Source organism: Salvelinus namaycush, chromosome 30, assembly GCF_016432855.1.
Source record: "Salvelinus namaycush isolate Seneca chromosome 30, SaNama_1.0, whole genome shotgun sequence".
Classification (NCBI taxonomy): Eukaryota; Metazoa; Chordata; class Actinopteri; order Salmoniformes; family Salmonidae; genus Salvelinus; species Salvelinus namaycush.
In genome coordinates this window covers 4,189,799-4,205,360 of record NC_052336.1, presented here as the reverse complement: position 1 = coordinate 4,205,360, position 15,562 = coordinate 4,189,799, and the positions used below count along the sequence as shown (strand labels likewise).

The 15,562-nt window shown below is 43.8% G+C and overlaps 1 protein-coding gene across 1 annotated transcript in view; it reads left to right on the top strand.

Moving 5' to 3' along the window:
• LOC120024775 (ADAMTS-like protein 3) overlaps window positions 1-15,562 on the top strand; it is a 128,167-nt gene that overhangs the window by 22,541 nt on the left and 90,064 nt on the right. The window contains exon 3 of the mRNA XM_038969059.1: window positions 5,720-5,845. Within this exon, the coding sequence (XP_038824987.1) occupies window positions 5,720-5,845 (126 nt within the window). The remainder of the gene's footprint in view (window positions 1-5,719; window positions 5,846-15,562) is intronic.

Here is a 15,562-nt window from a genome sequence, read left to right as displayed (position 1 = left end):
GAGAAACCATTACTTCCCCCACTGTAGTTGGAGAAACCATTACTTCCCCCCCACTGTAGTTGGAGAAACCATTACTTCCCCCCCACTGTAGTTGGAGAAACCATTACTTCCCCCACTGTAGTTGGAGAAACCATTACTTCCCCCACTGTAGTTGGAGAAACCATTACTTCCCCCCCACTGTAGTTGGAGAAACCATTACTTCCCCCACTGTAGTTGGAGAAACCATTACTTCCCCCACTGTAGTTGGAGAAACCATTACTTCCCCCACTCTAGTTGGAGAAAACATTACTTCCCCCCACTGTAGTTGGAGAAACCATTACTTCCCCCACTGTAGTTGGAGAAACCATTACTTCCCCCACTGTAGTTGGAGAAACCATTACTTCCCCCCCACTGTAGTTGGAGAAACCATTACTTCCCCCACTGTAGTTGGAGAAACCATTACTTTCCCCACTGTAGTTGGAGAAACCATTACTTCCCCCCCACTGTAGTTGAAGAAACCATTACTTCCCCCACTGTAGTTGGGGAAATTATGCTGCTTTCAAAGTTAATAAACTTGTAAACCAGTGGAAGATGCTGAAAGGAGGACAGCTCATAATAATGGCTGGAACGGAGCGAATGGCATCAAACCATGTGTATGATGTACAGTACCAGTCAAAAGTTTGGACACACCTACTCATTCAAGGGTTTTTCTTTATTTTTTATGTTTTCTACATTGTAGAATAATAGTGAACACATCCAAACTATGAAATAACACAAATCGATTCATGTAGTAAGCAAAAAAGTGTTAAGCAAATCAAAATGTATTTTATATTTGAGATTCTTCAAAGTAGCCACCCTTTGCCTTGACAGCTTTGCACACTCTTGGCATTCTCTCAACCAGCTTCACCTGGAATGCTTAACTTGAAGGAGTTCCCACTTGTTGGCTGCTTTTCCTTCACTCTGCGGTCCAACTCATCCCAAACCATCTCAATTGGGTTGAGGTCGGGTGATTGTGGAGGCCAGGTCATCTGATGCAGCACTCCATCACTCTCCTTCTTGGTTAAATAGCCCTTACACAGCTTGGAGGTGTGTTGGGTCATTGTCCTGTTGAAAAACAAATGATAGTCCCTTTAAGCGCAAACTAGATGGGATGGTTTATCGCTGCAGAATGCTGTGGTCGCCATGCTGGTTAAGTGTGCCTCGAATTCTAAGTAAATCACTGACAGTGTCACCAGCAAAGCACCCCCACACCATCACACCTCCTCCTCCTAGCTTCACGGTGGGAACCACACATGCGGAGATCATCCGCTCACCTACTTGCGTCTCATAAAGACACGGAGGTTGGAACCAAAAATCTCAAATTTGGACTCATCAGACCAAAGGACAGATTTCCACCGGTCTAATGTCCATTCCTCGTGTTTCTTGGCCCAAGCAAGTCTCTTCTTATTGGTGTCCTTTAGTAGTGGTTTCTTTGCAGCAATTCAACCATGAAGGCCTGATTCACACAGTCTCCTCTGAACAGTTGAAGTTGAGATGTGTCTGTAACTTGAACTCTGAAGCATTTATTTGGGCTGCAATTTCTGAGGCTGGTAACTCTAATGAACGTATCCTCTGCAGTACAGCTAGCTCTGGGTTTTCCATTCCTGTGGGGTCCTCGTGAGAGACAGTATCATCATAGCGCTTGATGGTTTGGGCGACTGAAGAAACTTGTTAAAAGTTAGTTCTTAAATGTTCCGGATTGAATGACCTTCATGTCTTAAAGTAATGATGGACTGTTGTTTCTCTTTGCCTATTTGAGTTGTTCTTACCATAATATGGACTTTGTCTTTTTTTCAAATTGTGTGATCTTCTGTATACCACCCCTACCTTGTCACAACACAACTGATTGGCTCAAACGCATTAAGAAGGAAATAACTTTTAACAAGGCACACCTGTTAATTAAAATGCATTCCAGGTGACTACCTCATGAAGGTGGTTGAGAGAATGCCAAGAGTGTGCAGAGCTGTCATCAAGGCAAAGGGTGGCTACTTTGAATAATCTCAAATATAAAATATACTTTTCTGCTTACTACATGATTCCATGTGTGTTATTTCATAGTTTGGATGTGTTCACTATTATTCTACAATGTAGAAAATAGTAAAAATAAAGAAAAACCCTGGAATGAGTGGGTGTGTCCAAACTTTTGACTGATACTGTATTTGCTACCATTCCACTGATTCTGCTGCAGCCATTACTACGAGCCCGTCCTCCCCAATTAAGGTGCCACCAGCCTCCTGTGTTGTAAACCTACTTAGGAGACAAGTTAGGGGAAATGGCCTTGAAAGATTTTGATTAGATTTTCACACTTGTTACAGAGCTCTTCTTTGTTACCTCTCATTCAGCATTGTTCACACCCTCTTAAGCCTTAGCCCCACCCATCTCTTTAATAATTCACCTGTAAAAGCATGACCAACCGTCAGCATGACCAACCTCTCCATTATCTCAGCCAATCATGTCTATCCAGGAAGGATCCTGTCTTTCTTCCTATATGCTGTATCTCAGTGCTTTCTCCTTGGCTGAACTAGGCTCATATTTTGACATCTTTATTCATATTTACAGATCCAATACCAGTTTGTAATGAAGTCACATGGCCAAGAAAGCTTTAGCATCAAACACCCCTGATCCTATATATAACCAGTCCCATTTATTCAGAAAGAGATACTTTTGTAATGTGAGTTGGACTGTCCCTCTAATCCGTTGGTCCTTCCCTCCTCTAAAGTGACTCACTGCCCCACTGTAACACACACGCATACACATACATACACCACACACACACACACACACACACACACACACACACACACACACCACAGACACACTCTGGGGTGTTGTGTAAACTATACTTAGTGGTGTTTTCTCTGTCCACAAAAAGAGAGAGACAGAGAGATGGAGAGAGTGAGACAGAGAGAAAGAGAGTTACATAGAGATTGAAAGAGAGAGATTGAAAGAGAGAGAAAGAGAGACAGAGACGAAAAGAGACAGACAGAAAAAGAGACAGACAGAAAAAGAGAGAGACAGAGAGAGTCCGAAAGAGAGAGAGAGACGGAGAGAGAGGGAGAGAGAAACCAGCTGTGCCCTCCAAAGGGCAGGATAGCCCAGACACGTCACTCTAGTGGTGTGTAAACTCAATTAGAGGTCTAGCTGTTATGGTGGGCTGTTACGCCATGACCCAGTGACTTCACAGCGGGAGGGTGTGTGTGAGAGAGAGAGAGTGTGTGTGTGTGTGCGTGCGTGCGTGCAGGTGTGTGTTAGAGAGAGTGTGTGTGTGCGTGCGTGCGTGCGTGCGTGCGTGCAGGTGTGTGTTAGAGAGAGTGTGTGTGTGTGTGTGTGCGTGCGTGCGTGCGTGCAGGTGTGTGTTAGAGAGAGTGTGTGTGTGTGTGTGTGTGTGTGTGTGTGTGTGTGTGTGTGTGTGTGTGTGTGTGTGTGTGTGTGTGTGTGTGTGTGTGTGTGTGTGTGTGTGTGTGTGTGTGTGTGTGTGTGTGTGTGTGCATGCAGGTGTGTGTTAGAGAGTGTGAGTCTGGCCAGATGTGGGCATAGATGGATTGCTGCTCCAAAGGTGACTCATGGCTTCTTTCCAAACCTTTACAGGGGATATAGACACTCTGGGTGTGTGCTGCTCGATAGTGTTTTGGAGTGCTGTGAGGAGGGCCCAGCATCTGTGTGTGTGTGTTTGCACGTGTGAACGTGTGTTCAAGGGTACAGGCACGTTCTATAATTTATGGACCAGACAGAACCTCTTCTGTAGTGCAAGACCAGTTTGATCAGAGACTGAAGGCTATCTCTCTGATTATTCTATGCTATTTGGAGCGACTGCACTGAATCATAAACAATATGTATATATTTGTCTCACAGTGACTCAACATTGTGTCGGCTCTACTCTGCCTGTGGTAATGCCTGTCAAACCTAGTGGACTCAGAGCCTGCTGTCTGAATCTGACAACATCAGTGTCTCCACCAGCCAGCCTGTTTCCAGGGTAACTGCTGTTGTAGCCCTTTCAGACAGAATGGGCACCCTACTTAAAAGTCATGTCTGTCGACACCTGAGGGACGGACGTGTGTCTGTGTTTATTTTGGTTCCTCTGGTCCAGACTTATATATAGGGGGGTCACAGCATGCGTCCAAAATGGATCCCTATTCCTTTCATAGTGCACTACTTTAGACCAGCGCCCATTGAGTTCTGGTCAAAACCAGTGCACTATATAGGGAATAGGGTGCCATTTGGGACTCAGCCCCAGTTCATACAGATGGCAGTGTGCTTTGTGTGTCCGGGTGGGGTGGGGGACGAGGGGACGAGGGGGGGGGGGGGGGGGGGGGCTTCACACATGGGCTTTGTTTAGGCTGGAGTCTGGGTGCAGGGTTGTGTCTGTCTGGAGGACAGCTCAGTGGGAGAAGACTGAAGTCCTGCCTCTCAGCTGGTGTCTTCTCTGGTGTCCTGTCAGACACCCACCAAGTTACTGATGAAAGAGTGTGTGTCTGACTCTCTTCTCAGTGTGTGTGTGTCTGTGTCTGTGTCTGTGTCTGTGGGTGTGTGTGTCAGTTGGATAGCATGATGAAAGCGTGTTGATCCTTAGGGAGAAAGCATGCCAGCCATACTGCTGCTCTATCCGGCCCTAAGTGTCTTCACTACATCACACACTTAGGCTTTCACTAGGGATGCACTGATATCAACACACATACATGCCTGTGTGTGTGTGTGTGTTTAGCACAATTTCAGGAAGAATGCCGTGTTCACCACAGAATTCAGTGATGTTAGATGGATCACAGCTAGTCTCTCCTGTGTATACACACAGTGTGAATACAATACCGACCCCGGTCTACTTGGGGAGATGATATCACTGCATCTGTTTATTAAACAAGACTTCGGTCCAGGTTTCTCTTCTCTAATGAACATCACAGGGATTAGTAGTGTGATTTACGGTCTGTTCTGAGAGCTACGCTGACTAGCACTACGTCGTCTTGGATAGGGAGTCTGCAGCTGAGAGGAGTGGATGTTGCTCTGCACATTTGCACAGTGATGACACACATGCGTGTGTGTGTGCGCACACATGCGTGCGTGCATGTGCTTGTGTGTGTGCGTGTGCTCGTGTGTGTGTGTGTGTGTATGTTGGGAGAAGTTCACATTATTAGCTCTATTCAGGTAAAACCTCTAACAGAGTTACCAGGGATCTCTTCTTGGGGAACAGAGTTACCAGGGATCTCTTCTTGGGGAACAGAGTTACCAGGGATCTCTTCTTGGGGAACAGAGTTACCAGGGATCTCTTCTTGGGGAACAGAGTTACTAGGGATCTCTTCTTGGGGAACAGAGTTACTAGGGATCTCTTCTTGGGGAACAGAGTTACCAGGGATCTCTTCTTGGGGAACAGAGTTACCAGGGATCTCTTCTTGGGGAACAGAGTTACCAGGGATCTCTTCTTGGGGAACAGAGTTACCAGGGATCTCTTCTTGGGGAACAGAGTTACCAGGGATCTCTTCTTGGGGAACAGAGTTACCAGGGATCTCTTCTTGGGGAACAGAGTTACCAGGGATCTCTTCTTGGGGAACAGAGTTACTAGGGATCTCTTCTTGGGGAACAGAGTTACCAGGGATCTCTTCTTGGGGAACAGAGTTACCAGGGATCTCTTCTTGGGGAGCAGAGTTATCTCTTCTTGGGGGATTTCAAGTTTTCTATTCATCTTTTTATTTTCTACCTCCTGTCTCCCCAGTGTGGAGCGACCCAGAGCCAGACCCAGGGTGCCGTGTTCCTGCCTGAGTTTGCTCTGTCCCCTCAGGGAAGTTTCCTGGAGGACGCTACCGAGGACCAGTTCCTTACCTACAGATATGACGACCAGGTGGGTACACACATACCAACACAAGCACACACACACACACACACACACACACACACACACACACACACACACACACACACCCACACCCACACCCACACCCACACCCACACACACACACACACACACACACAGTGGAAAACCTGATCCTCTGAGTGGGTCTGCTGTGAGTGGCGTGTGGGAGTAAGGGAGAGAAAGATGGGGTGTTTTTGGGGTGTAGACAACAAATGAGACACACATGACATGTCAAAAGAACAACTATTTATAAGCAGTAGGAAAAGTCCCCAATGTCTTTTTCTACAGTATACACTATGTGAGAAGATATTGAGTGGACCAGGATACAATGCATTCATTCATTCTTCTCTCTGCATCTTCTCAAATGTGGAACATTTTCTCCAGTTTGATTCAATAAAGCAGCGTGCTCCTGCTGATCCATCTGGCGTTGGGCTGAAGAGCTGAGGATAATAAAGATATGTTGGTTTTTTTGCTCTCAATTTGGCCTTTTGGATCAGGAACCACAAAATTCTGGTTAAAATGTTGAGTACATGGTGTTTTGAAAAGCTCACATCTGACCAATATTAGGACAAATGATCCCTAATGATACGCAGAAACATGTCTGAATGTTTAAAGTTGGATTTCTCCTGAATTATTTGTCTATAATTTGTATGCTTGTATGGTCCAGTACTTTTTTGAAGCACCAAATTCAATAGAAAAACTGCTCTGTCACTTGGCCCATGGGTTAGTAGTTGAATAGAGATGAAAGATGGCATTATATTTGTCTGTGAATTTCAGACATGCAGTTAAATGCCAGAGAGGCTATTGAAGAGAGAACAAGTGGTATAAAGAGGCAGAGCCTGACAGAATATCTGTCCCATTTCTTTTAGGCACACAGTAATGAGACATTTCCTTTAAAACCCAGGTTTCCAGGCCATAACCTTTCTGTAGAGATGGACCCTGTACTGGGGACGGGAACGTGGCGGTCACTCACATTATCACAACCACATTAGAACTGTCTGAATCACTGTTGACTAACTATCACTATTAAGGTTGCAAAATTCTAACTTTCCCAAATTTCCCAAGTTTCCCAGAAATCCTGGTTGGAGAACGCAGGATTTCCTGCCTATTCCCTTCTGATACTGAGAATCATTCAACCAGGATGATTTAGTCAGCAACGTCACTGTGACCATGTCGGTCCCCAGACCTGCTGCTATAGGGACTTGACTTAGGACTGGGTGGGTACTCAGTACAGGGGCACAACTTTGGTTTTAGAAGGGGGAAAGTTTAAAAAAGTTTTTATAAATCCAGTCAGATAAACATTCCAAACAGCCTATCCGACCGCTCGGAGGCGTCCACATGGTCCTAGAGCACACCGTTGCCTCGTTTTGTATCACATTCCAATTATAAAACTGGGGGGGACAAAAATGCAATTTCAGAATGTGGGGGGGGGGGGGGGGGGGGGGGACATGTCGCCCCTGACTCAGTATGTACAGTTTAGATATCCCAGCGCTACTAGGAGGATTTGTATGGAATGGGGGGCTTACCTGGGGAATGTCATATATTCCATGAGAGAAAATGTGATGGCATCTCCCCAAAAATGTTTACATTTATTTATTAAAGCTGACACGTTTTGACCTCATTCAGGATTTGTCAAAGCTTTTGGTCTTTTTGGGAGATGCCATAACCTTTTATTTTTTGAGTACACCGTATGTTTGACTCTGTTGAAAACTTTCCGAATGATTCAGCTTGTCTCCCCTAGTCTTCAGTGATGCAGCCATGTTAAGTCCAAGATTGTAGAATTGGATGCTTCTGTCTCTCTCTTGTTGAGGCTGTGTGTCTGATGCTGCTCATGTTCCTGACTTAGACATGTCTTAATGAGTGATAGAGCTGCATTAAGCTACACAGACACGCTGGATAGTCTGTACATTTGAGTCTTGTTTTGGGTTTCTCTGTGTTAGTGGATGTGTGACTAAACCTGTTCATGTTCATGACTTACACCTGAGCTACATTAACATGGCTGATATATCTGTAGTATCTATACACTATAGTCTGCATAGTGTTCGTTGGAGTCTTGTTTTGGGTTTCTCTGTGTTAGTGGATGTGTGATGAAAGCTGCTAGGAAGTAAATTCATGGGGGAATGTGTGGCTAAGCCAGACATTGTCTGGTCACTGGGACTGCTGCCAGGTGGCTCAGTGGGTTGGAGTGTGGTGCTGTGGTGCTGGCCGCGGGAAGATCAAGGTTGTGGGTTCAATTCCCACGTTGTGGGTTCCCAATTCCCACATACGCTGACTATGTGTTCACTGGGAGGAGGTTTTCACACACGGGGTTTATTGCATTCAACCTGACTTTAGTAAAACATGTCCTGTAATGTGAATACTCAGAAAAATATGTATTTTCAAATGACTATAGTACCTTCGAAAGTAATGTGAAGAGCTGGATGAACCTGGACGCTCTCAGAGTGATATGAAACAAACTGAGTCCTTCCCTTGGGTCTTTTATGCTTAACATAAAGACATTTGCACCACATCACACAATGCCACGGTACCCTCTAGATCTTCTATCTATTGTACAGCAAAAAAGTGAGACTTTCTTGTGTGTTATTTAGTCTTAACCCAGATACTGCTGATAGGGGTTAATTGAAAAGGGGACGCCAGGTCATCTCAGAGACAGGAACAATACTCATAGCTTAGGCACCATGACTTGGTCCCAAGTGGCACCCTAGTCCCTATATAGTGCACTACATTTGACCAGGGTCTTTAGGCCTCTGGTCAAAAGTAGTGCACTATATAGGGAATAGGGTGTAATATATATGACAAAGTTCCGACATACAAATTGCTGTATGACCCTGCGAATAGAGGAATGATCGAGGTAGACATCTGTTCCTAACACTTTCTCCTGTGGTAGTCTTGGACCGGAGCCTGCATTGACTTAGAAAGCCACTATAGGAGGAACAAAGAGACTGCCTGAGGCTGAGCCAGTCTGTGGAACACACACACACACACACATGCAGGCAAGCAGACATGCACACACACACACACACATACAGCGCCTACAGAAAGTATTCATACCCCTTGACTTATTCCACATTTTGTTGTGTTACATCCTGAATTCAAAATGGATTAAATCCATTTTTGTCTCACCCATCTACACACAATATCCCATAATGACAAAGTGAACACATGTTTTCAGAAATCTAATTTACATAAGTATTCACACCCCTGAATCAATACTTTGTAGAAGCGCCTTTGGCAGCGATTACAGCTATGAATCTTTCTGGGTAAGTCTCTAAGAGCTTTCTACACCTGGATTGTGCAACATTTGCCCATTATTCTTTTCAAAATTATTACATCTCTGTCAAATTGGTTGTTGAACATTGCTAGACAACCATTTTCAGGTTTTGCCATAGATTTTCAAATAGATTTGAGTCTGTAACTCGGCCACTCAGGAACATTAATAGTTGTCTTGGTAACTCCAGTGTAGATTTGGCCTTGTGTTATAGGTTATTGTCCTGCTGAAAGGTGAATCTCCCAGTGTCTGGTGGAAAGCAGACTGAACCAGGTTTTCCTCTAGGATTTTGCCTGTGCTAAGCTCCATTCTGGGTTTTTTTCAGGACAAAAAGTAAATTGCTTTGCCACATTTTTGTTGCAGTATTACTTTAATGCTTTGATGCAAACAGGATGCATGTACAGGCTTCCTTCTTTTCACTCTGTCAATTAGGTTAGTATAGTGGAGTAAATACAATGTTGTTGATTCATCTTCAGTGTTCTCTTATGACAGCCATTGAACTCTGTAACTGTTTTAAAGTCACCATTGGTCTCATGGTGAAATCCCTGAGCGGTTTCCTTTCTCTCTGCCAACTGAGTTAGGAAGGACACTTGTATATTTGTAGTGACTGGTTGTATTGATACACCATCCAAAGTGTAATTAATAACTTCTCCATGCTCAAAGGGATATTGAATGTCTGTTTTTTTTACCCATCTACCAATTGGAAAATTGTAACCTCCCTGTCTTTGTGGCTGAATCTGTGTTTGAAATTCCCTGCTCGACTGAGGGAGATAGTCATTCAGAAATCTTGTTAAACACTGTTATTGCACACAGAGTGAGTTCATTATTATGTGTTTTGTTAAGCAAATGTTTACTCCTGAACTTATTTAGGCTTGCCATAACAAAAGGGTTGAATAATTATTGACTTTTCATTTTCAATGAATTAGTAGAAATGTCTAAAACCATAATTCCACTTTGACATTATGGGGTATTGTGTGTAGATGGTCATTATGGGGTATTGTGTGTAGATGGTCATTATGGGGTATTGTGTGTAGATGGTCATTATGGGGTATTGTGTGTAGATGGTCATTATGGGGTATTGTGTGTAGATGGTCATTATGGGGTATTGTGTGTAGATGGTCATTATGGGGTATTGTGTGTAGATGGTCATTATGGGGTATTGTGTGTAGATGGTCATTATGGGGTATTGTGTGTAGATGGTCATTATGGGGTATTGTGTGTAGATGGTCATTATGGGGTATTGTGTGTAGATGGTCATTATGGGGTATTGTGTGTAGATGGTCATTATGTGGTATTGTGTGTAGATGGACATTATGGGGTATTGTGTGTAGATGGACATTATGGGGTATTGTGTGTAGATGGACATTATGGGGTATTGTGTGTAGATGGTCATTATGGGGTATTGTGTGTAGATGGTCATTATGGGGTATTGTGTGTAGATGGTCATTATGGGGTATTGTGTGTAGATGGTCATTATGGGGTATTGTGTGTAGATGGACATTATGGGGTATTGTGTGTAGATGGTCATTATGGGGTATTGTGTGTAGATGGTCATTATGGGGTATTGTGTGTAGATGGTCATTATGGGGTATTGTGTGTAGATGGTCATTATGGGGTATTGTGTGTAGATGGTCATTATGGGGTATTGTGTGTAGATGGTCATTATGGGGTATTGTGTGTAGATGGTCATTATGGGGTATTGTGTGTAGATGGTCATTATGGGGTATTGTGTGTAGATGGTCATTATGGGTATTGTGTGTAGATGGTCATTATGGGGTATTGTGTGTAGATGGTCATTATGGGGTATTGTGTGTAGATGGTCATTATGGGGTATTGTGTGTAGATGGTCATTATGGGGTATTGTGTGTAGATGGTCATTATGGGGTATTGTGTGTAGATGGTCATTATGGGGTATTGTGTGTAGATGGTCATTATGGGGTATTGTGTGTAGATGGTCATTATGGGGTATTGTGTGTAGATGGTCATTATGGGGTATTGTGTGTAGATGGTCATGATGGGGTATTGTGTGTAGATGGTCATGATGGGGTATTGTGTGTAGATGGTCATGATGGGGTATTGTGTGTAGATGGTCATTATGGGGTATTGTGTGTAGATGGACATTATGGGGTATTGTGTGTAGATGGTCATTATGGGGTATTGTGTGTAGATGGTCATTATGGGGTATTGTGTGTAGATGGTCATTATGGGGTATTGTGTGTAGATGGTCATTATGGGGTATTGTGTGTAGGCCAGTGAAAACCATCTCCATTTATTCCATGTTGAATTCAGGCTGTAACAACAACGTGGAAAAAGTCAACGGGTGTGAATACGGTATGTTCACGCAGGCGCACACACACACACACACACACACACACACACACACACACACACACACACACACACACACACACACACACACACACACACACACACACACACACACACACACACACACACACACACACACACACACACACATTGCCTGAGGCTGATAAACCAGCCAGTCTGTGGAACACACAAACACACATACACATGCAGGCAGACATGCAGACACGCACACACATGCATACACACAGACGCACACAGACACACACACATGCAGGCAGACATGCAAACACACACATTCACACACATGTACACACACACAGACACACACACATGCAGGCAGACATGCAAACACACAGATATACACACATGTACACATACACATTGCCTGAGGCTGCTAAACCAACCAGTCTGTGGAACACACACAAGCACACACACATGCACACACACACACAGACACACACACACGGAGACACACACACTCCCACACGCCCCCCGCTCGCACACACACACTGCCAGGGGCCCTATACCAGCCAGCTTAGGGAACATCTGGAATGCGCTGCACTGTATAGCAGAGAGAAACATCTGGAATGCACTGCATAGTAGAGAGAAACATCTGGAATGCACTGCATAGTAGAGAGAAACATCTGGACTGCACTGCATAGTAGAGAGAAACATCTGGGATGCACTGCACTGTATAGTAGAGAGAAACATCTGAAATGCACTGCACTGTATAGTAGAGAGAAACATCTGGAATGCACTGCATAGTAGAGAGAAACATCTGGAATGCGCTGCACTGTATAGTAGAGAGAAACATCTGGAATGCACTGTACTGTATAGCAGAGAGAAACATCTGGAATGCACTGGACTGTATAGTAGAGAGAAACATCTGGAATGCACTGCATAGTAGAGAGAAACATCTGGAATGCACTGCACTGTATAGTAGAGAGAAACATCTGGAATGCACTGTACTGTATAGCAGAGAGAAACATCTGGAATGCACTGTACTGTATAGCAGAGAGAAACATCTGGAATGCACTGCATTGTATAGCAGAGAGAAACATCTGGAATGCACTGTATAGCAGAGAGAAACATCTGGAATGCACTGCACTGTATAGCAGAGAGAATCATCTGGAATGCACTGCACTGTATAGCAGAGAGAAACATCTGGAATGCACTGCACTGTATAGCAGAGAGAAACATCTGGAATGCACTGCACTGTATAGCAGAGAGAATCATCTGGAATGCACTGCACTGTATAGCAGAGAGAATCATCTGGAATAAACTGCACTGTATAGTAGAGAGAAACATCTGGAATGCACTGCACTGTATAGCAGAGAGAAACATCTGGAATGCACTGCACTGTATAGCAGAGAGAAACATCTGGAATGCACTGTATAGCAGAGAGAAACATCTGGAATGCACTGCACTGTATAGCAGAGAGAATCATCTGGAATGCACTGCACTGTATAGCAGAGAGAATCATCTGGAATGCACTGCATTGTATAGCAGAGAGAAACATCTGGAATGCACTGCACTGTATAGTAGAGAGAAACATCTGGAATGCACTGCACTGTATAGTAGAGAGAAACATCTGGAATGCACTGTACTGTATAGCAGAGAGAAACATCTGGAATGCACTGCACTGTATAGCAGAGAGAATCATCTGGAATGCACTGCACTGTATAGTAGAGAGAAACATCTGGAATCCACTGCATTGTATAGCAGAGAGAAACATCTGGAATGCACTGCATTGTATAGCAGAGAGAAACATCTGGAATGCACTGTATAGCAGAGAGAATCATCTGGAATGCACTGCACTGTATAGCAGAGAGAATCATCTGGAATGCACTGCATTGTATAGCAGAGAGAAACATCTGGAATGCACTGCACTGTATAGTAGAGAGAAACATCTGGAATGCACTGCACTGTATAGTAGAGAGAAACATCTGGAATGCACTGTACTGTATAGCAGAGAGAAACATCTGGAATGCACTGCACTGTATAGTAGAGAGAAACATCTGGAATGCACTGCATAGTAGAGAGAAACATCTGGAATGCGCTGCACTGTATAGTAGAGAGAAACATCTGGAATGCACTGTACTGTATAGCAGAGAGAAACATCTGGAATGCACTGCACTGTATAGTAGAGAGAAACATCTGGAATGCACTGCATAGTAGAGAGAAACATCTGGAATGCACTGCACTGTATAGCAGAGAGAAACATCTGGAATGCACTGCACTGTATAGTAGAGAGAAACATCTGGAATGCACTGCATAGTAGAGAGAAACATCTGGAATGCGCTGCACTGTATAGTAGAGAGAAACATCTGGAATGCACTGTACTGTATAGCAGAGAGAAACATCTGGAATGCACTGCACTGTATAGTAGAGAGAAACATCTGGAATGCACTGCATAGTAGAGAGAAACATCTGGAATGCACTGCACTGTATAGTAGAGAGAAACATCTGGAATGCACTGTACTGTATAGCAGAGAGAAACATCTGGAATGCACTGTACTGTATAGCAGAGAGAAACATCTGGAATGCACTGCATTGTATAGCAGAGAGAAACATCTGGAATGCACTGTATAGCAGAGAGAAACATCTGGAATGCACTGCACTGTATAGCAGAGAGAATCATCTGGAATGCACTGCACTGTATAGCAGAGAGAAACATCTGGAATGCACTGCACTGTATAGCAGAGAGAAACATCTGGAATGCACTGCACTGTATAGCAGAGAGAATCATCTGGAATGCACTGCATTGTATAGCAGAGAGAAACATCTGGAATGCACTGCACTGTATAGTAGAGAAACATCTGGAATGCACTGCACTGTATAGTAGAGAGAAACATCTGGAATGCACTGCACTGTATAGTAGAGAGAAACATCTGGAATCCACTGCATTGTATAGCAGAGAGAAACATCTGGAATGCACTGCATTGTATAGCAGAGAGAAACATCTGGAATGCACTGCACTGTATAGCAGAGAGAAACATCTGGAATGCACTGCACTGTATAGTAGAGAGAAACATCTGGAATGCACTGTACTGTATAGCAGAGAGAAACATCTGGAATGCACTGCACTGTATAGCAGAGAGAATCATCTGGAATGCACTGCACTGTATAGTAGAGAGAAACATCTGGAATGCACTGCATTGTATAGCAGAGAGAAACATCTGGAATGCACTGCACTGTATAGCAGAGAGAAACATCTGGAATGCACTGCACTGTATAGTAGAGAGAAACATCTGGAATGCACTGCATTGTATAGCAGAGAGAAACATCTGGAATGCACTGCATTGTATAGCAGAGAGAAACATCTGGAATGCACTGCATTGTATAGCAGAGAGAAACATCTGGAATGCACTGCACTGTATAGTAGAGAGAAACATCTGGAATGCACTGCATTGTATAGCAGAGAGAAACATCTGGAATGCACTGCACTGTATAGCAGAGAGAAACATCTGGAATGCACTGCATTGTATAGCAGAGAGAAACATCTGGAATGCACTGCACTGTATAGTAGAGAGAAACATCTGGAATGCACTGTATAACAGAGAGAAACATCTGGAATGCACTGCACTGTATAGCAGAGAGAATAATCTGGAATGCACTGCATTGTATAGCAGAGAGAAACATCTGGAATGCACTGCACTGTATAGTAGAGAGAAACATCTGGAATGCACTGTATAGCAGAGAGAAACATCTGGAATGCACTGTATAGCAGAGAGAATCATCTGGAATGCACTGCATTGTATAGCAGAGAGAAACATCTGGAATGCACTGCACTGTATAGTAGAGAGAAACATCTGGAATGCACTGTACTGTATAGCAGAGAGAAACATCTGGAATGCACTGCACTGTATAGTAGAGAGAAACATCTGGAATACACTGCACTGTATAGCAGAGAGAAACATCTGGACTGCACTGTATAACAGAGAGAAACATCTGGACTGCACTGTATAGCAGAGAGAAACATCTGGACTGCACTGTATAGCAGAGAGAAACATCTGGAATACACTGCACTGTATAACAGAGAGAAACATCTGGAATGCACTGCACTGTATAGCAGAGATAAATGTGTAGCATGGGACATTTCATGATTT